This window comes from Talpa occidentalis, unplaced genomic scaffold (genome assembly GCF_014898055.3).
Source record: "Talpa occidentalis isolate TD23 unplaced genomic scaffold, MPIMG_talOcc4v2.1, whole genome shotgun sequence".
NCBI classification, from domain to species: domain Eukaryota; kingdom Metazoa; phylum Chordata; class Mammalia; order Eulipotyphla; family Talpidae; genus Talpa; species Talpa occidentalis.
Window position 1 is genome coordinate 145,854,018 of NW_026555331.1, and position 21,831 is coordinate 145,875,848.

The 21,831-nt window shown below is 57.2% G+C and overlaps 1 protein-coding gene and 1 long non-coding RNA gene across 3 annotated transcripts in view; one reads left to right on the top strand and one right to left on the bottom strand.

The window, feature by feature from the left end:
- LOC129145362 (uncharacterized) overlaps nucleotides 1–8,639 on the bottom strand; it is a 23,629-nt gene extending 14,990 nt beyond the window's left edge. For both annotated transcript variants that reach the window (XR_008550881.1, XR_008550882.1), the window contains exons 1-3: nucleotides 8,581–8,639; nucleotides 3,280–3,560; nucleotides 2,219–2,318 (exon numbers count right to left, since the gene is read on the bottom strand). This is a non-coding gene — a long non-coding RNA (uncharacterized LOC129145362). The remainder of the gene's footprint in view (nucleotides 1–2,218; nucleotides 2,319–3,279; nucleotides 3,561–8,580) is intronic.
- CLEC2L (C-type lectin domain family 2 member L) lies at nucleotides 6,024–16,976 on the top strand. The gene is given in 6 exon segments (XM_037514316.2): nucleotides 6,024–6,069; nucleotides 6,072–6,209; nucleotides 10,961–11,035; nucleotides 13,631–13,797; nucleotides 14,523–14,623; nucleotides 16,317–16,976. Coding segments are annotated over 6 exon segments (639 nt in total). The 3' UTR covers nucleotides 16,429–16,976.
- The last annotated feature ends 4,855 nt before the right edge of the window (nucleotides 16,977–21,831 follow it).

Sequence of the window (21,831 nt, forward strand, 5' to 3'; positions counted from 1 at the left end):
AACCCTTTGGACCCTGAATCCAGGCCCACCAAGAGGCTAGCCCTGCCTGTTGCAGGTAAAGAAGGAAAATCCCCAGTCTTGACCTCTGACTCCTCAAATCCGGTTTTCCCCAGAAATTTTCCCCAGTCTCTGTCACTGACCGAGAAACTATGGCAGGAGGCTTTGCCTTGCCCAGCTCCTGGCCAGGGAGAGTCTGGCTACTCCAGGTCAATTGCTCCTGAGGCAGGTGACGGGCCCCACGCCTGCAGCTGTCTCCCCAGTCTCTGCGGTAAACATCTTACACACACTCTGGATGGCATTCCAAGGTGGGGCCTGGTGCTTCATGTTTAACAAAAATTAAACTCAATTAAACATTCAGAAGGATAGAAAACAAAAAAGCAAGTCTTCCTTCTGCCCCACATCTCCTCTGTACAGTGGTAAACACCCAGGCAATGTTTGTGTATTCTCCCAAAAATCTTCATGTCATACAACCATGCATGCTCATACACACTCACACTCACACACACATGCACACACACACAGGTGTGCACAGACATATCCTTTAGTAGGCTCAAATGGGCACACATGCTCTTTTACCCCTTACTTTCTTTTTTTTTTTTTTTAAAGATTTATTTATTTATTTATACAAGCATTGGGTACAGTCAGAAGCGCAGGAGGGTGAGAGAATTCACCAGAGCCAGAGCAGGGAACAGAGCAGGCAGAAGGACCGAAGTACACTGCTGAGGGGAGCAGCGGGCGGCAGGAGAGGTCTGCGCGCCATGTGGGACCCTCCTCCAGTGGCCGGGGAGCAGCCGGGGATCGAACCGGCGCTGCAGAGGCTGCGGGCAGCTTCGCAACCCAGCGCTCAACCGCTGTGCCACCAGGGAGGCCCTACCCCTTACTTTCTTTTGAACTAAATTTATCTTGGGGGCCTCCCTGGTGGAGCAAGGGGTAAAGTCTCAGCACTATGAAGCTATCCCAGCCACTGTAGTACGAGTTTGATCCCCAGCCAGGGAGCTACCCACATGGCGCAGCAGACCTCTCCTGACTCCCGCTGCTCCCCTCAGCAGTGGATTTCAGTCAATCTGCCTATTCTGTTCCCCACTCTGTCTCTGGAGAATCTTATCACCCACCCCCCACACCTCTGGCTTACACCCCAGTTCTTTATGCATAAATAAATAAATCTTAAAAAAAAAAAAAGAAAAGAAACAGATCTAGAGGAAATCCTGACAAAGGCTCCAATGTGGCTGAACCTTGAGGACATGATCCTAAGTGAAATTGGCCAGTCACAAAAGGACAAGCCCTGGATGGCTGAGGTCTGTAAGGTCCCCAGAGTAATCAGACTCCCAGGGAGAGGAGGTAGAATGGTGGTGGCGAGGGGCCAGGGAAGTGGAATGGGGAGTTGCTCATGAGTGAGTAGAGAGTCTCAGTTTTGCAAGATGCAAGGAGCTTGGGAGATGGAGGATAGCAACAGCTGTACAACAAGGTGAGTGAACGGAATCCTGCTGAACTTTCTGTTTAAAAATGGTCAAGAAGATGGGGCCTCCCTGGTGGTGCAAGGGGTTAAGCACAGCACTGTGAAGCTATCCTCAGCCTCTGCAGCATGAGTTTGATCCCCGTCCAGCCAGGGAGCTACCCACATGGCGCAGCAGACCTCTCCTGTCTCGCCCGCTGCTCCCCTCAGCAGTGTATTTCAGTCAGTCTGCCTGTTCTGTTCCCCACTCTGTCTCTGGTGAATCCTCCCACACCTCTGGCCTATACCCCAGTTCTTGTATGCATAAATAAGTAAATCTTGAAAAAAAGTTCTTAAAAAAATGGTCAAGATGGTAAATATTATGTTGTGTGTTTGTTCCCACAATGTAACAGACACACACAGAGGTGCAAGAAAACCACCTAGCCTTGTTATTGCATGTCCTTTCTGCCCATGGCCTGCAATCTGCCAAGACCGAGAGTCTGGTCAAACGCCACTGGAAATGCTGAATTATCTGCAACAAGCTGAAGTTATTTGAGCAAAAGCCAAGAGGCCGGAAACAGCAAGAGCAGGTTGGAACTTAGAATGATGCTCATTGACAGGTATCGCTTGTGTTCTATAAATACAAACGCATTTACTCCTGACCACCCTCTGGAGGAGGTGCTGATGTCTCCATGAGGACAATAAAGGCACAGGGAAGTTGAATAAATACACCCTGGGGAAGTAAGTGACAGCCAGGGCTGTGACAGACCTGACCTTGCTTCTGACCTTGGCACCACTTGGCTCCCGTCCTGCTTCTAAGCATCTCTTCACCATGTGCAGGTGATGCTGCTCACCTGTTGTCCTCTGGCCCAAGGCTACCTGGATGCTTTGGGGGAGGAGAGGAAATTTCCCCCTAGCCTGCTGGGCTCTGCTCAGACTGGTCAAATAACCAAATTAACATCAGTCAGACTAGTAGGAGGGAAAAAAATTTTGTGCATGCAGGGAATCCACATAAATGTGAATTCTAAGGTTAGTGAGGAAAAATGGGGGTATATATCCTGAGCTAAAGAATGGGGTGAGGGTCTGGACTTCAGGGAGAGGAGCGGGGACTCACATGCTCATGCTCTGTCATTAGATATTTGCCCCACCATATGGCTAGACTTTGATGGAAAGTTTATTTCTGATTAAAACCCTAGTTCTGGGGGATAGCCCCAATTTTGTTCTTCTAGGTAGTTAAGGGAGTGCTAAAAGTTTCTCATGAACCTGCAGAAACTTGATCGACCTTAGCTTGAAATAATCCATGTGCCAAAGTGACATGCTTTGGGGGAGGCCTGTCCTTCAATCCCTTGTTACCTTAGACAGGAGCCAAGATGGGGCCCTTTAGGGCTGATCTCAGCACTTAACCCTGTTCCAGGAGACAGAAATGTTCAGGACAAATTCTAGAATCAAAGACTTCCCCTTGGCAAGATCTCTCTAAGAAGTGGCACAGCCTCCCTTTCACCTGGAAGTCAAACATCAAGAGTGGGGAGTGGGGGCAGGGGTCATGGCTTGCAACTTTCCATTGCAATGGAAGCAAATAGCTGGAGGCCCCGAAATCCTAAAGGAATTGTGCCCGGGGGAAACTGGCTTCTGCTTACAGGGGCTGGTGCTGGCTGAATCCACAGGCCCAGGTGAGGTGCTGGGAAGTCCACATGGGGTTTCCAACCTGCCACCCCACCCACCTTCATTTGCACCCTCACCTCCTTTAACTCCATGGACTCTCTTCCCTCCCGAGAACAATCTTTGAGGGCAACTTAGGGAAACTGCTGGTTACGCAAAATTACTTGCTTTTTCGAACATTTACTCACCATGATCCTCATCGGATGCCTGAGTCCTGGAACGGATCGAGCCCGTGTTGGCCTCTGGGCCACAGTGTCGTTGGCGAAGCGTCCCAGGTTGGATCTGGCATCAGAACTTCCCTGACCATCGCCACTATTGCTGCTCTGAGCAATCTATTTGTGGGTGCGACTTGGGGTCATGAATACGGACTGCGTTGGGGTTAGGCTGAGGATGCAAAAGTTCTAGGTCATCACCTGGCCTGAAGGGGTCTGGTAGGAACCAGCGGAGGGCAAGTCACATCAACAGGAACCTGAGGAGAAAAAGGCAGACAGAGGGATGGCTCTTTTATGCTTTTAATTGTATTATTTTTTTTTAAAGATGTATTTATTTATTTATACAAGCACTGGGCACAGTCAGAAGCGCGGGAGGGTGAGAGAATTCACCAGGGCCAGAGCGGGGAGCAGAGCAGGCAGAAGGACCGAAGTACACTGCTGAGGGGAGCAGCGGGCGGCAGGAGAGGTCTGCGCACCATGTGGGACCCTCCTCCTGTGGCCGGGGAGCATCCGGGGATCGAACCCGGGCTGCAGAAGCTGCGGGCAGCTTCGCAACCCAGCACTCAACCGCTGCGCCACCGGGGAGGCCCTAATTGTATTATTTTTTATTGCGGCTACATAGGTTCCTGTAGGACACTGCATGTGATTCAGAGGCACAAGTTCGTAGCCCTTCAGATATATGTACCAACCACACCCACCACCAAGGCACCCACAGTCCTCTACCTTAGTCCACTGAACCTCTCTGCCCCCCCCAAACCCCATCTTCCCTCTCTGGTAGCCTCAACTCTTTACTCAGACTTCTAGGGTTTAGTTGTGCTTTTTTGCCTCTATGTTCCACATATGAGTGAAGTCACGTCACCCAGTATTTGCCTTTGCCCGTCGGACTGACTTTCTTAGCATCACCCCCTCCACTCCATCCATGTTGTTGCAAATGGCAGGACGAGGAGTCGCCTTATCTGCAGCACTTATCCCGGGAAGGTGCACTGTGGTCCAGAGAGAAACATAAATTGAACAGAGAGGCTTTCACCTAGAAGAGGCAAGGATTCTTCTTCCCTGCAAGGATATTCCCCACCCACCTGCCACCAAGGCGCAGTCACTTCCTGAAGCCGGGGAGGAAGGCCTGGAAGGCAAGTGGCCCCCATGGGGTAGTGAGTGTCTGGGGGTCTCGCGGGACTTGGCAACGAGTGTGAGTGTTGGCAGCTGAGAACTGACCCTGAGGAAGACTATGTCAGAGGCCAGCCTGTAATAATATATATTTTATTACCAGCACCTAATTTTCCTTCTCCTTGTCTTGGGGTGACATCTCCCCCTACGTTATTAACTTAGAGACAGTAAAGTGAATTACTTATTTCTCTGGGTCATTATAAATGATCTGTTCTCACCCTCTTTCTGCCAAGAACGAAGCCCTCCCTGGCACCGCGCATTAATCTTAGGAGATTTCATTGACTTCTGGGTGTGTGTGAGTAGGGGGGACAGAGGGGTGGCGGGATTGTGATGTCACAAGGCCAGAATAAGCCTATTAAGGGGCCAGCAGAGAAGGGGGAGAAGGAGCTGAAGCCTGAAATGAGAGCAGTGTTTAGGCCATGAAGGGCCTCGTAGACTGTAAAAAATGGGACTTGATCCATAGGTAGAGGGCCTGAGGCTGGGGGAAGGCCCCTTTGGTGCTGGGTAGAAGGCTGCCTCGGAGGGCCAGAGGGTGAGTCCTCAGGCAGCTGCTGCTGGGGTCAGCAAGAGATGGACTTGACTTGTGCTTGGCCAGCAGCCGTGGGCCTGGAGAGGACCGCGCAGGGAGGCTTCACAAGGGAGACTTCACAGCCCTTGGCTGCATTTGGAGGGGCAGGGGTTGAGGATGAAGACAGGCAGACTAGGAAAACGCCAAAAAGCCTGGGCTTTGAGGTTGGCGAGCAAAGACTTCGGGGCTGCAGTGCGCACCTGAGGGGCAGGGGGTCGCCCTGGAGCGCGCAGGCCAGCGAGCGCTGCGCCCGGGGGCCCTGGCCCGGGCTGGGAAAAGCAGCCGCCGCACACTCGCCCGGCGCTGCCTTCAGACTCGCCCTTGACCCCTCTCGTGCCCACGCTCACCCAGACGGGGGTGCCGGCTCCCAGGGCAGAGGTGCCGGCGCTGCGCGCGGCGCTACCCGAGTGTGAAAGGCCGCGCGCCCGCCTGCTCCGGCCTCTGCTCGGGCCGCGCTCCGCGTCCCTGGGCACCGAGCCCGGCGGCGCCGGGGAAGCCCCTCACCCTCCTCGGGCCTCTCCCGGCCGTGCCGGAAAGTTCATTCCGCGTTACCAGAGGCCCGGCCGGCGGGGGCCCCGGGGAGAAGCCGCGTCTCCCGGCCCCGGCCGCGCAGCCTCTGGCCTCCCGCCGAGGGCGCGGGCGCGGGCGGGGGCGCGGGGCGCGGGCTGTCCCTGCCCCGCGGCGCCTCCCCCTCTCCGCCCGCCCCGCTCGGGCTCCGGCTCCGGCTCCGGCGCCGCCTCCCGCCAGTGCCCGCGCGCGGCTCTGCGCGGAGGCTGCGGCGGGTCGGGGCGGGCGCGGCGCGCACGGCCGGATCGGGCGCGGCGGGTCGGGCGCGGGGACCGGGCTCAGCCCCGCCGGCGCCAGCCGGGGCCCTCGCCGCCGAGGCCGGCCTGGGGGGCCGCGGGGCGCGCGCGGCGCCGAGTGCGCGTCGGGCTGGGCCCCGCACCCGGGCGCAGGTGCGCGGGCGCGGCGCGGCGGAGCCCCGGGGATGGAGCCGGCCCGGGAGCCCCCCGCGCGGGGCCGGCCGCCGCCCCCGCCCCGCGCCCCGCGCCCGCCCCCGCCGCGCCCAGGCCGCGCTCGCCCGCGGAGGCCGAGGGCCGCGGGCCGGAGGGGCAGCTGCGGCGATCGGGGTCGGGCTACGAGGGCAGCACCAGCTGGAAGGCGGCCTTGGAGGGTAAGCGCCGAGGGCCCCCCGCGCCCGGCCCCGCGGTCACCTTGGCCGGCGTCCCGGAGGGGAAGGCGCGGAGCGCGACTCTCGACACCGGCGCGTCTCAGCGCCAGGGGCCGCCGCCCTGGGGTGCGGAGGGGGGATCTGGGACCACCTCTAGGAGCCGCCTGCACCCTGCTCCGCGGCTCGCTCACTCTGACCTTGGGAGCAGGCGTCGTGCGGGAGCCTCAGGTTCCCCCTCGTGAGGGGGACGGCCCGGCCCCTGCAGCCGGCCCCAGGGCGTGGGGAGCCGGGCGCTGGGCAAAGAGACATGGCTGTAGACTCCAGAGGTGGTGCCGGTACCCGAGGAGAGATTGGGGGGATGAGGGGGTGCCGGTGATGGGAACAGGCAGGGAGGGGAGATGCGGAGTCTCTTCCTTGAAAGGAAGGCCATGGTGCCCACCTTCCCCTCCCAGTCAGGCAGGCGCCGGAGGTGACCCTGGCGACCACCCCGAGTTCTTTGAGGAAGCTCATTGAACTTGGCAGTGTGAGGGGTGCATTCGGGGCTGGTGAGAGAGAGGCTGGTCTTCGCACTTCCACAGCCCTGACATCCCCAGCTGGAGGACCCTTGGGTGGAGGGACACTCAGAGCCGAGATCACCAACCCTAGGCAAGCAGTGTGGGAGCAGAGGGCTTCCCGGAGCCGGTGACCTCTTAGGGGGTGCGGACAGGGAAGGAAGGGTGCACCAGGCGGGGAGAGTGACCTGCGCAGGGCCCAAGCGACCAGAGCTTGCCTGCCCCCGCCGAGGGGGCTCCTGAGCTCCGGAGTCCCTGAATGGGGCAGGGGTGCCGAGTCTGGAGACCCAGATCTGCGTGGGCACCCAGGCTTTTCCAGAGGGCATGGGCTTTGTTCTGGAGGAGCTGTTGAGGGGCCCTTGGCCTTGCTTGAGAGAGTGGGCTTGTCTTTGGAACCCCCTGACGTGTGGCCCCAGTTGCATTGCGCATTGGCCTGTGACCCCATGCTTCCCCCCTGCCCAAGTTACATTAAAGTTGCTCACTCCTGTGTTCACTCATTCACTCACGCACTCCTTCACTCATTTGTAAGCAGTTCTGCAGGGTCTGCCCTAACCTAACCCAGGTAGTTGGGGCCACTTACTTCTGGGGTGCTGGGCCTTTCAGTTCTCCGACTTGCTGGTTTCCACCCTTAGCCCCTCTGCTGCCTGCTCGCAGCTGCAGCCGGGTAGACTGAAGAAGCTGCGCGCCGGGCAGGACGAGCCATACCCCAGAGGCGCTCAGGACTCGGGGCCCCAGCCCCGGTGGAGTCCAGCCTGCACGGTGCCTCGCGCCTGCCCCCGGCCCAGCTCGTCTCCGGGGCTGCCTGGCTCCCTACCCGCAGGCTGCGTCTCCGGCCCCTCGGGGCCGTCCTTCTCCCCTTGCCCCGCCAGGAGCAGCCCTGCCTTGATGCCCAGGGCCCGTGGGGCGCAGCCTCTGGGCCTCTAGACTTTCTCCACGGGCGTTATAGCATCTGGAGTCTGAGTCTCGGGCCCTTGTCGGGGCCTCTTCTCTGCAGGTCCCCTGAGGGGACCTCGGGGTACTGTGGTGCTGGCCGGTGGTTGGGTCCCCCACTTTCATTCTCTCTTCCTTTCCTTCCACAAACACTCTTGAAATGTCCACACCGTCCAGGTGCAGCTCTCGGGACTAGAAACATCCCTGCTCCCTCGGAATCACAGCACAGGCCTGAGGCCGCCCAGCGGGGGCAAAGAGCACAGAGTCTGGGGCTCGGCAAACCCAAGCTAGAACCTTCCACCTGCCTGGGCTGGCAGGTTTCCAAACTTGTCAGCCTCAGTTTCCTCACCTGCTAAGCTCTGTCATGATTTCTGCCTCTTAGGGCTACAGAGCCAAGGATGCAGGGGGCGGTCTGTGTGTAGGGACCTCCTTCCCCTGCCCTAGAGCCTTGCAGCCCGGGCAGGGAACCCAGTGGAAACGCTTGAGCTGCTGGTCTGGCCGCCTTGAACTGTGTCCCTGTGAGTCGTGGTCACAGACACTGAGAAACACCCGTGATGGCGTGAGGGGGCTGCCAGGGTGGACCCACAGGGTGTTATCCCTGTTTAGCCAAGCACCTGTCTTGAAAGAAATGGGAGACTCTGGTCTGACCGAGATGAACACCCAGGGGCCCATGGGCCTTTGTTTGGGGCCGGGACCTGTGCTGGGTGCTTTGGCCTCAGTGGTCTCTTCCACCCCCAGGGAGTGGGTGATGCTGTATCTGTTTTGTGGATGAGGAAACCAAGACTCAGACAGGTGAAGGGTCCTGTGGGACGCACAGGCTGCTCAGGCGTGACCCCTCACTGGCTTTGCCACGAGGACCCTCTGAGGTGAAAGCCCTCCTGTCCCAAGCTGACCTGGCACGTCGGACTTGGTGAGGCGAATGGAGAGATCCAGGCTGTTCTTTCGGCACAGGTGGTTCTCGTCATGCTCCCACATGACCTGCCCAGGTAACTCCAGCAGACATTCGCCCTCTTCACAGGCTGAGTAAAACAGAGGTCTGAAGTCATAAAGCCAAGAGTAGAACCCAAGGCTTCAAGCCATTCCTCGGAGGAACAATTTGCTTTATAAATAGAAAGCCATAGAATGTTCTCTTTGGTTGAGTCTTCTCTCCCTGTGGATATTAACCTTTCCTTCCACCCCAGCCTCCAGGGAGAGGCTGGAAAAGGTGACCCAGAGCTTCGGCCCAGGTTCTAGAAAACTGGAGGTGACTGGAGATGGGGATATTTGTGGCTTTGGGGGTGGCAGTGAGAAGGCCTGGGGGCATGGGAGGGGGCCGAGCGAGTCTGCATATCTCAGACAACAGATATTTTGGTGCTCACCGATTCTGAATTTTTAATGTTGAAAGTGCCTTGGTTAAGCACAAACCCACAGCTTCCTGATCAAAGCCACACACATGCATTTGGCAAAGCTGCTTAAAAATTGAAAAAGTACCAAACAGCGTAGGCTAGTCTCGAGCAGTTAAGAGTTTGCTCTTCAGGATGTGGTCCTGACAACTGGGAGACTCCCCTGGGCGTCGCCTTTAGGCTGTGGGGGTGGGCCAGGATCTGAGCATGAGAGCTAGATTATTTTGAGTTGTTCCTTCTAACATTAGGCTGAATCATATGCATTTATGAACATAAATAAGCTACACCCTCAATCGCCATCTAATTCGGGACGTAAAGAAAGAAGCATGGTCGAGTTAGATATCTGTTCTGACTTGAACTGTATCCCCGCTACGAGATATGTCCTCTCCCCGAGAACCTAGGAACGCCCCCTTCTTTGGAAATATGTCATTGCAGATGTAATTAGGAAAGGTGGGGGGGCACCCTGGTGAAGGGTGAGCTCCCGACCCTGCAGGACTGTTGTCCTCGTAAGGCGATGGTTACATGAAGACGGAGACTCAGGGAGGCCGGAGGACAGAGAAGGCAGAGGTTGGAACGAGGCCACTGCAAGCCGAGTAATGCCCAAGATTGCCAGCACACCCCAGAAGCCAGGACAAAGCCGGGAAGGATCGCCCTCCAAGGAGGTTTTAGAGGGATCCGGCCTTGCTGGTGTCTTGATTGTAGACTTCCAGGATCCAGAGCCGGACAAGAAATTTCCGGTGTTCTAAGCCACCCTACTTGGGGTGCTGTTATGGCCACCCCGGGAAATGAACACAATAGAGCTTTGCGTTGTCCAGCCCCATGCTTGTCCCCCATGAGGGGGTGAATGAGCCGGACTCCCTAGCATGTCCTTTGTCCCCAGTGCCACGTGCAGGGCAGTTATTCCCTTGAAAAATGAAGACACCCCTCGGCCCTGGTGACCTTAAACTGTGTGCGCCGTCTCCCCTCCCTGGGAGCAGTGTGTCCACGTGGTCCTTCCCGAAGACTCGGTTGAGTTGAGGCTGATGGGGGGCGTTGGCATTCATGCAACGTAGCTTACCATGCAGCGTAACTATGTAGATGAGCACGTGTCTACAGGCGCACCACATCCATCAAGGGTCATTCATCATTTTGGTTTTAAAAAAGGACTTAAAAAGGGAATTCTCACCTACTAGGGCAGCTATAGTAAAAAAAAATAAATAAATAAAGGAGACTAACACGTGTTGGCAAGGAGGTGGAGACACTAACACACTCTTGCAGTGGGTCTGGACAACATCATCGAAGTAACTAGTGCTATTTGTACACCGAGAACTGGTTAATTAGCAGCTTTTGTGTTATATATATATTATTCTCACAATAAAAAACCTTTCAAAGGCCCTAAAGTCTAAAAGACTTCCTTCACTAAATATAAATTTCAGATGGAAGGGATAGCAACAAATAGACTGAAATAAAATGAGGAGACCCCAGAGGGTCAGGATAGGTTTCCTGAAGAGGATGAAAGGTGTGGGGTGGGTTGGATTTAAGGAGGTAGTAGTAGGGGAGGAAAATTTGGGGGGCAAACACCCAGTGGACCGGCTGTGAAATGGACTAGGTTATTTCAAGGAGTCCATCTGACTGAAACTAGGACGACAAGCGACAGAAGCTTAAAGATCGGAAAGTTCTGACAGAGGAGTTGAACTGTGTGGCCCTGGAGGCAGGGTGAGGAAGCTGGGGAATCGCACATCACGGGTGCGTTCTGGAAGCGAGGTTCTCGGAGGTCAGCATGCCTTACCGTCACCTGGATGGCTTGGTCAAGCAGATTGCTGAACCCAGCACCAGAGTGTCTTACTATGAGACTTGGGGCTGGCAGGGGGGACTGCGGGGGCTGGCATTGACCCCTTTCTCTTCTCCTCAGATACCACCACGCGTCTCCTGCTGGGCGCCATTGCCGTCCTCCTGTTTGCCATCCTGGTGGTGATGAGCATCTTGGGTGAGCATGGGTTCGTGCGTTTGCACAATTCGGTTTATGCACAGCTTATCGGAAGCACGTTCCGCAGGTAGAGAGAGAGCTTCCAGATGCGGTGGGTTAGGAGGCAGTGCTTCTTGGGAGAGATGATTTTGGGGCAAGGGGCTTACAGATCACTCTTATTCATTCAACAAACATTTATTGAGCCCTGTGCTAAGTGCTACTGGCTTAAAAAAAAAAAAAAAAGCTGGGCATGGATCATTTCTCCTGTCCAGTGATGGACGTATTATTGCCATGGGGTTACCCAGAGGGGGGGCGCATGCGTGCTAAGTTTTGAAGAATGGACAGAAGTTTCCTAGAGACCAGGAGAAAGAGGGACTTGCACTCCAAGGGGACAAGACCTGAGAAACATGTATTGGCCTGTGAGACTGAAAGAGTGGAAGGAATAAAAAGGGAGCAAACTGAAGTTTCAGGCAAGGCTGGATGGCCAGGGATTTCTGCTGCTACAGTGGGTTCAAGTCATAGTGTGCTCCTGGGTTCAGCAGTGTTTGCAAAATGATTTCAGTGCCTCTGTCTTTGATCGTGGAGAAGTGCCAGGAGACCGGGGTGAGCTGGTCAGTGTCCCAAGTGGACCTTCAGCTCATTGAGCTGATATGCCAGAGTGTCGATTAATTAATTGGTATCAGCGTGGTGTCCATCAGTCTGGGCTGCAGTGCCATAGACCTGCTCTTGGCTTGACATGGTCTACAGTTGCCTGAAATCAACCAGTTGCCTGAAAATCAACAAAAGTGTGCTAGGGGATTTGTACAAATGCTTAAAAGGACAACGAGGGGCCTCCCTGGCGGCCTAAGGGTTAAGTCTCGGTGCTGTCACCACTGCAGCCTAAATTTGATACCTGGTCAGGAAGCTACCCACATGGCGCAACAGACCTCTCCTGTCTTGCCCGCTGCTCCCCTCAGCAGTGTGTTTCAGTGGATCTGCCTGTTCTGCTCCCCACTCTGTCTCTGGTGAATCCTCTCACCCCTTGCACCTCTGGCCTACACCCCAGTTATTGTATACATAAATAAATAAAAATAAATCTTAACAAAAGGACAAAGAAAAATCAAGATTAAAATGTCAAATGAGCCAATCAAACAAAAGCAAAAATATGAACAAGTTGCCAAAAAAACAAAGACCCATAAACTTGTACTCCGACCATAAGAACAGGTTATAGTCTCAAGCGTAAGACCCATGTGTCTATTTCTCCTCCCTGCAGATAAGCGGTTAAAATAGGTGCAAGTAGTAACCCTTTTGTAAGCACCTTTCACTGCACACGTTTCTACATGTTTTTTAAAGAGTCCGTAAAAAAACACAAATCCATTCAATGTACAATGGAGCAATATTAAAGATAGATTGCATCAGAACACCCACATCTATGATTATATTCCTGGTTTCTTCTAAGAATCTTCCTTTGCTGAGAGCATAAGCCAGAGGTTGGATAGACCTGAGCAGGAAAGGAAGTCATCCTGGCCAGCCTGTCAGTGACTACAGCAAAAAATTACGAAACGGAACTTAATAGGCAATAAATTAACTGATCTTTACATAACACACACACACACACACACACACACACACAATCCCAAATGCACCCAGGTGAATGAGCTACACCTGGAAGAACTAAATATCAGCTCCTGCATTTGGATTTAAAAAGTGACCGACTCATGTTCTGGGCTGGGGACACCTGGCTTGGACACGGGTCATGTGAACACAGTGGAGAGCAGAGCTGAGTTCCTTCTGGCCAGGAGGCCTTTGAGAATCTGGTGGCAGCCGTGACCTCTGGCCCGGAGAGTGCCGGAAGGTCCCCCCCGGAGGTCCACACCGACAGAGCCTCTGTCTAAACAGCCCGCTCCCTGCCAAGCCCATGGCCGCCCTGGACTGCGTGCTGGTGCTGGTGGCGGGGCGCTGGCATGTTCTGGCTCAGGGTTCGGTGGGGGGTGAGCCGGGGGCTGGGCAGGGCAGGATGGATAGGGGGCCAAAGAATGGCTCCCGCAAGGGGTCCCAAGGCCTGGTGTCTGTGTCAGCCTGGATAAGGCACCTTCGAGGAGGTGGCAGAGGGCAGGTCTCTCTGGAGGCCCATCTGGGGCCAGTAGGTCTGAGTCACTGGAAGGCAGGTTGGGACTAGGCGGTGATCAAGAACTTTCTAACAGTTCAAATGTGGAACAGGCTGCCCTGCTGGCTAATGAGGGGAGACCAAGGACAGTTGGGGGAGGAGGGAGAGACGGAGAGAGGGTGACCCAGAGGGTGACATACAGAGACATAGAGATGGACACAGAGAGAAACAGAATGAAAGCAAGGAGAGGGGAAGAGAGAAGCGAGGTGGGGTGGAGGCTGGGGGCTGACCCACTGTGACTTGCCCTGCTGGTGGAGCCCCTGATTCCTCCGGTCACTGGTCACACCTCAGCCCAGCCTGCCGGCCCTGTGGGAGGTGCTCACCTGGAGGACAGCTACCCGAGCTGTCGCTGAGGGCGCCAGAGTCCAGGCAGATGGCGGGAGCTTTGGGGAGCAGAGTAGAGGCCCTTGGGGGCAGCCCGGGTGGTGGTGGCCAGACACGCTGGTGGTCCAAGCCCCCTCTTCCTGCAGCTTCCAAGGGCTGCATCAAGTGCGAGGCGCCCTGCCCCGAGGACTGGCTGCTGTTCGGCAGGAAGTGCTACTTTTTCTCCGAGGAGCCCCGGGACTGGAACACGGGCCGGCAGTACTGCCACACCCACGAGGCCGCGCTGGCTGTCATTCAGAGCAAGAAGGAGCTGGTGAGTGTGTGTGTGTGGGGGGGGTGGAGGGGGTGGGGGGATGGGAGGAGACTTAGGGGAGACCCACGTCCCAGGAGGCAGTGTCCCCGAGGGCGTGTTTCCGGCCTCTGCTGCCTGGGCGGGCCCATGGGGGCGCTGGCGCCGCTGCTGTCAGCGCAGGTGATCTCCATCGAGGGCTGACGGGCTGAGCTCAGGTCCTACTGCAAAGGGCAGGCGCTGCCAAGTGGAAGTGCGCTTGTGCCACGTGAAGACAACGGCTTCTGCTCGTCCACAGCAGACAGGCGCTCTCACGGACGCCCCAGACAGGGACCGCAATCCATTTGGGATGTGGAGCGCAGTGGCAGGGGCGGGGCAGTCCAAAATAGCAGATAATCTAGAAATCACCCCTGTCTGGACGGACGGAACAGCCCAGATCAAGCAGGCTGTTGCAGGCAGGCTCCTGGCCGGCGCGTGACCCTGCACAGCTGGCGCAGCTTCCTAGCCCAGAGCACCTGCTCCACAGCCAGCCCCTGAGAGGTCACTGCAGGCAGTTGCTGAGAGGTCAGAATGCGTGCAGGGCGCGCTGAACCCCAGCTTCTCACTTTCAGGGTGCAGTGAGGCATCCCCCTTCTCCACAGCTATCCCTCTTGGGAGCCAGGATCTTCCAGACCGAGCTCAGCTTTGGGGTGGGTGAACAATCAGCGACCACGTCCGACTCTGAGGCTTCCCCTCTTTCCTTGGTGCAGGAATTTATGTTCAAGTTCACCCGGCGGGAGCCCTGGATTGGCCTGCGCAGAGTCGGGGATGAATTCCACTGGGTCAACGGGGACCCATTTGACCCCGACACGTGAGCTGAGGCTTCGTCTTCTGGCCGCCGAACTTAGACTGGGGAAGGCCTAACACCCCCCTCCCTGCCCCGACAGTCTCCAGGACAGACCCGCTGGGGTCCACGCTGGAGCTAGTCTGTTCTGCGGCCACAGATAATGGCTCGCATAAGGGCTCCTCCCTCTCCCTCAAAACCCCTCTGCTTTGGTGGCTCAGCACTTTCTGCTCCTGGGCGCAGGCTCTTCCCAGCTCCTGGCTCCCGGGGTGCAGCAGCTGTCTGCATGGCTGAGGTGTGGCCTCAGGGCCAAGAGGAAGGAAGGACGTTCCAGGGATGGTCCTGTGCATGGGCCAGATCGTGGCCGCATGATCCCCCCCTGCACTGTGTCACGGGGGTGTGCCCCTAGACATAGTGACCATGGGGGAGCCCAGCCCTGGCACGAGGAGGACTCTTAGAGCAGAAGCCTGGAGGCCTGCTGGTGTGTGTCGTGGACACAAGCATGTGGCAGTGGCTGGTGTGTGAGGTGACGTGACAGTGGTCATGGTGCGGGGGTGTTTGTGGTGGGTGGTGCCGGTGTGTGTGGGCAGTCGAGGTTCAGAGAAATGCAGGGGAGTGCATCAGAGGGAACGAGAACCTTCTAGGCCACACCCTACTGCTGGAAGAACCGGCCCTGAGGAGCCAGGGGGCGTGGCTGCTACTTGATGACGATGACACACGAGTGTCCCCAAGCAGGGGCCAGAGCAGAACAGCACCCACGCCCCCCAACCTCCACCGTGGCCAGAAGCTGGCGATCAGCCTCCTTACCATAGGGCGCAGGTGTCCCTGGGGCCTCCTCCCCTGCTGCTTTGCCCCGGCCTCCCCTGCGCTCCATCTTGCACTCCTCCTGCCCTCGTGGCCACTTGTTTCTTCCCTTCCCTTCCCCACCCCATGCCATCCCAGGTCAGTCTTAGAGCTCCTGCGGAAGCCCCACACTTCCTGCCCCTTGCCGCCCTTCTGGAAGCTTCCTGCTTCAGCGCTGGAGAGAGCCCTGGAGCCCAGGGTCCCCAGAATGCTGATCACCTGGCAGCCAAGGGGCTGGTTTCTCAGCCGCCTCTTGGGCCTGTTCTGATGTCCCCGCCTGTGAGGTCCCAGCTTCGGCAGGGGTCTCGGAGCAGGGCCGGGAGCACCCTGGAGACTCAAGAGAGATGAGTTTAGGCTGGGAGAGAACCCCCACCCCCACCACAGGTTCAGGAATGATTTCAGTGAGTTCCTGGGCCACACAGCCTCGGGGGTCCCCAGGCTCACCCCGGCCTGTGAGGGGATTTAATTTGGCTCCTCTCTGCTGAGCTGTGCTGTGCTGGACGGCGTGTCTCAGGGGTGCCCGCTGAGCAGGAACTGACCGCCTCAGGGACGGGTGGGGACAGGCGCACAGTCTGTGTGACTCCCACATGGTCTGTGCTACCCGCGGTGCAGGGGAGGGGGTGGGTGGAGGGTGTCCGGAACGGGCCTGGGCTCCTGGGGTCAGTGGCTGACCAGGGACGCTTGTGGAAGCGGGCCGGGAGCTCCAGGGCGCCCCCAGGTGGCTGGGGCCCTGCGCTCACACCAGGGAGCCAGTGGGAGGCCTGGAACCCACCAGGGCGGGACGACCTGGGAGGCGCCTCCGAGGCAGGAGCCGCCCGAGGCAGGAGCCGCCCGGAGATGGGCTGCGTGAGCCTGGTCTCTTCTCTCCCGGCCACAGATTCCCCGTCGCGGGCCCGGGGGAGTGCGTCTTCGTGGAGCCCACCAGGCTGGTGTCAACGGAGTGTCTGATGACCCGGCCCTGGGTGTGCAGCAAGACGGCCTACACGTGAGGTGGGTCAGGCCAGAGGCGCTCTGGACCTGCCTGCCCCGGGCTCCTCTCAGGCGGAGCAGTGAGGAGGGTGGTCTCGCCCTGGGCCCCTCTCCCTGCCCAGGCTCCGGCGGGTCTCCTTGGCCCCAGGCAGGTCCTGTGGCTCAGCGGTGAAATCCCACATGCTCAGTAGTATAGGCGCGTGTCCCTTACACACACACGCACGCACACACGCACACATCTCACGCACAGTCTCCTCGAACTCAGAGTCCTCCCTCAGCCACCCAACAAGTCTCCTGCGGCCCCGCCTGGAGCCTTCCTTCCTCATGCGACCCTGGTGCTTTGAGGAAGGAGGGGGCTGACACAGATTGCATTGCTGTCGGCGCAGACGGCCCCCCGCCCCTTGCTGGGGACACAGGGAGGGAAGTCTTCCCCCGCCAGGGCCCGCCACATCCACCCTCTTTGCCTTGCCCGGGGTGCTCAGGCAGCCCCTGTGTGTCTGTGGTGCTCTTGTATTGGTCACTGATGGAATAAAGCGATGACTGGCCTCCAGAGAAGTCTGCTGCCATTTGTTCCAGGATCGTGTCGGGGTGGACAGAGGGGCCTGTCCAGGGTGTCCGGCTGTGCGGGGTGCACCGCCACGGTGCGCCTGACCTAGTGAGGCAGGCGGCAGGGTGTAGGAGCCGAAGGAAAAACGGGCAGCAGGCTGAGTGTGGCCTCAGGGCACCCTTTAATTTTACTGAGCCACTGGTTATTCTCAGCCATCCGAGGAGCACTCCATCTGCCACCTTCATTAGTGTTCACCTCAATATGACAAACATTTATTCACACCCACCACAGGCCAGACACGGTGCCAGGCGAGGGGATCAATAGCCATATCCCCCAAGGAGCACACAGGGAGTGGAGAAAACAACTTGGGAAGCACCAGAATGTTCTGGAACTCACTTGAGGGGTGGTTTATTCTGCCTTGGGGGAAGAGGGGGTGAGAAGAGGAGAGGATTGGCTACAGACAAGAGGTGATGTTCATACCAGGCCAGGTAAGAGTTTCCCTGGGTCCTGCTGTCAGGTGGGGAGGCAGCAAGAGCAGGGGCGACGTGGCAGCTCTCCGGGCCTGCAGAGGCACCAGTTGCCAACCCTTCCAACACATGCACTTGGAGCCCTGGAACAAGCTGCTGTGGGGCCTCCCCGGTACCCATTGGGTGTCCCTGACTGGGTGAGGTGCAGGGAACCAGCCTGGGAGCCGTGTGTATGAATGTGGGTCTTGACCCACTTTCAGAAAACAGTTCAGAGAGAAACCAGGTCCTGCTCTGCTCGCTCAGTTCTTTTACTATTAGTTTCCAGATAACTTCTGTCGACTTTTCTGCATGCAGTCCACTGCTCCCTGAGCCCACAGGCCCACCAGCCAGTCCTGACCTGAGTGCAGGCTGGAGTGGGCTCTCCCCAACCCCCCCCCCCTTTTATATCTGGCTCTAGGATTCTAAATGGACCAAACAGGTTCAAGCTCAGCTCATTAGTTATTGGCGTTGAAAATGGAAAACAAGTTGATTGGCGCTAAACAGTCCAAACAGATACTTGGGGTTGAAAACGGTCCAGTCAGTCTTGTAGTGTGGGGGACCCTGAAAGGGATTTAAGGCGGAGCCAGAGCCAGCTTGAGTCAGTCTGCAGCTGGCGTCTGGAATGAGAAGGATTGACTGGGCCACCCTTGCTGCAAGGCTGCCTCATTCTTTGTTTTACAGATTCTTGTCTTCCTGTCTCACTAACGGGAACTGACTTGTTTCAGGCCTCTCAAGCAATATGGAGGAAAACCACTTTCCTAACTTGATTTTTGCTGCAGGCTGAGTTGTGTTGGTCAGCAGAGTTCTACAGGGCTTTGTTGCTCGAACCATCTTGCCAGTCTTATTTCTTACAGTTGGAACTTTTTTGCTTTAGTCTTGTGCATTTTAAGATTTTTTTTTTTTGCACAAAAAAACTGAGGTGTAGGCCAGAGTTGTGAGGGGTGAGAGGATTCACCAGACACAGAGTGGGGAGCAGAACAGGTAGATCTACTGAAATACACTGCTGAGATCTACTGAAATACACTGCAGCGGGAAAGACAGGAAAGGTCTGCTGTGCCATGTGGGTCAGCTCCCTGGCCAGGGATTGAAACCATGCTGTACCTCAGAGGCTGGTCATAACTTGATAGCCCTGAGACTTTAACCCCTGCACCACCAAGGAAGCCCAGCCTTGTGCATTTTGAACTCTCTTTTATTTGTTTGCAAACGCACCCCTCCTTTCTTAAGCTCAATTCTTTCTTCTAAAACCTTGCTGAAGGAAGCTAACATTAGTCAAGACAAGCGAGCATTCTAATTTTTTTCCCACCGCATCTCTCAGATCTGTGGAATTAATAGGGCTGTGGTCTGTTTTCCGGCTATCGTGCACTCACTGATGTTTCGCCGAGGTGTGACTTGGCATTATGTTTTCAGCTCCTGACATCAGTTTCTTTATTTCTCTGTCCAGATGTTAAATCAATGTCGCACATTTTTTTTTCTTTTTTTTTTTAAGATTTATTTTTTATTTATACAAGTGCTGGGGTACAGGCCAGATGCGCGGGAGGGTGAGAGGACTCACCAGAGACAGGGCAGGGAACAGAACAGGCAGAAGGACCGAAGTACACTGCTGAGGGGAGCAGCGGGCGGCAGGAGAGGTCTGTGCGCCACGTGGGACCCTCCTCCGGTGGCCGGGGAGCAGCCGGGGATCGAACCAGCGCTGCAGAGGCTGCTTCACAACCCAGCGCTCAACCGCTGCACCACCTGGGAGGCCCAAAATCTTGCATTAAAAAAAAAAACAACAACATAAAAAGACTTAAAACGCAATGTCAAGAGGTGTCTTTCCAAGGGCACCTGAATGCCCTCACTTTCCCAATTCAGCGTTGGGGGCTGTGAGGGGACGCCTCACTTTCCCTAGATGAGTGTGTGGAAAGGAGCCTCTACACTGGCCCGGGGACAGCTCGCTGTGCAGAGTTCCCCGGCTGCCCTTCCCCTGCAGTCAGGATGGGGGGTTGTTACTGAGAGGTGGGGGGTCTTTCCCACCCTCCAGCACTGCCAGATTGTAAGGGAACCTGCGGAGAGAAAAAATGGCTACCAGGAAGTTTGCAGGGCCCGTGTGTGCAGGGTGGGAAGGGTCCCAGGTCCTGCTGAAGGATGAAGTGTGCGCCAGAGGTCACAGGCCACTCTGCCTGCGAAGTGTGCGCTCTCTGCGTCACGCTGACTTAATAGCCGCCTCAGCCCAGCTGCTCCAGGGGAGGGTGCCACGTCAGGCAAGTCACTCACAGGAAAATGCACACTGGCTGTTTGCAACAGGTGCGTGGGTGTGACTCCCGCGGGCAACACAGCCGGGAGCACCCCCAGGGGCCGGCGCCCCAGCAGGCAGAGGCTCCAGCGAGGGAGTGACGGTGCCATCTCGCGGTCTGGCCCTCCGCAGGGGCCTGGAAGTCCATCCCGGGACAGTCTAGAGTTCCACTTCCTGTTCATCGGTATTTCAAGCGAGCAACTTACGGTGTTCATCACCCGGCAGCCAACACGCCTGCGGGAAGGTGTGGACGCTGCGAGTGGGCTTCTCACTGCGGGCCTGCGTCACTTCCAGAGCGTCGTGGTGTGGGGGTTTGGAAGCTGCAACCCCACCAGCACGCTGCTGCTTCTCCTTCCAGGGGGTCACCCCTGGCAGTGCATTTCTGATTGAAAAAAAGACTGAAATTCTTCCTAAATCCTTTGTGTGGATTCTTCTGTCATTGGAATTTGGGCTGAGCTGACCTGAACCCCAGCCCAGGTGTGGGCTGCATCCAGGGCTTGCTTGGTGTCACCTGGATTCTGGGAGCCACAGCCTCCACGGGGGGCACTGGGTAGACTGGGCAATTAAAGTAGCTGAATAGTGTCCACGTAGCCAAATATCTCCTGGCCACCCGCCCCGGGCCTGACCTTGCGCAAGGTGCCCTGGAGACAGGTGAAAGGCACAGCCTCCCCTGCACGAGGCCCTGGCTTTGCTGGAAGGCGCACGCGCTGTGGGCAGCAGCGGCATGAGACCTGTGCAGCGGCTGGGAATCCGGACAAGGACACCCACCTCGCCAGGGGCATCGGGCAGGCTTGCCCAGAGGACTCGGCTGGTCCTTGAAGGATACAGGCAAGAGAGAGAGGCATGAAATTCCAAAAGAAGAAGGGGCAGGGCCTCCCTGGTGGCGCAAGGGGTTAAGCGTCAGCACGATGAAGCTCTCCGCAGCCACCAGGGAGATGCCCCACAGCAGACCTCTCCTGTCTCCCCGCTGCTCGCCTCAGCAGTGCGTTTCAGTCAGTCTGCCTGTTCTCTCCCCGCTGTCTCTGGGGAATGCCCTCACCCCCACACCTCAGGCCTACACCCCTGTTCTTGTACGCGTAAGTAAATAAATCTTAAGAAGGTGTGATTTGGAGGGAAAGCTCTCTGGAGAGTGAACAAGGTGAGGTGGATGCAGGGACCTGGCTGCTCAGAGGCTGAAGGAGAAAGACACTGAGGCAGACAGGTTTGTGGGAGGAGGGGGTTGAGGGAGCTGGAAGTGCCTGGATTTCTCTGGGGAGCAGAGGGTCCCATGAGACAGTGGTGAGGTTTCTGACCACTACAGAGGCAGCGGATGGGCAAGGCGGCCCTGCACACGGGGCAGGGTGTGGGGCCTTCCTTCTCAGGCGGTGTGGGTGCTGCGCAGGGGGAGCAAATGGCTGCATCCCCCCAGAGCAGGTGGTGCGGCTGGAGCAGAGGGGCCGGAGCTGAGGGAACAGCTGAGGAGCCAGGCTGGAGGGCAGGAGCCTGGCAGTCCTGAGGCTGAGAACTCTGGCCATGGAATCGCAGAGAGTGCTGTTGGGGAGGGGGGTACCCCAAGACTTGCTGGCCAGATGTAAAAAGGAGCTATCATTGCACAGAGTAGTTTGGCAGCTTCTCAACACGGAGCGACCCTATAACCCAGCAACTCCACTCCCAGCAGCTGCCTGCGGCGCCGCCAGCCGGGACACCCGCAGCACCGTCACTCACCGGGTCAGCAGGGGGGGCCGCGGGTGTCCATCAGCAGAGGAGTGGATGAACCAACGTGGTGTCGCCGCAAAATGGAACATGATCCAGAAGCAAATTCTGATACATGCTACCACCGAGGCGAGGCGTCCCCTGACGCCGTGAGGGGAGGCAGCACCTGTGTGCAGACCGGCCTCCTCACCCAGGGCCGGATCTGGGAGGAGCAGAAGCCCCCAGGCTGGTGGGTGCGGGTGGGCGCAGGGACGCGGACGGGCTGAGGCGCCAGGAGGAGGCAGCGGGGGCCTGAAGTCTCCCCAGCATGTCGGGCTGGTTGTGACTGCGGCGAGGCCCACCTTCCACAGCCCTGTCACCCCGGCCAGTTTTCAAAGGCAGCGATGCATCTCCCACGTGCTCAGGG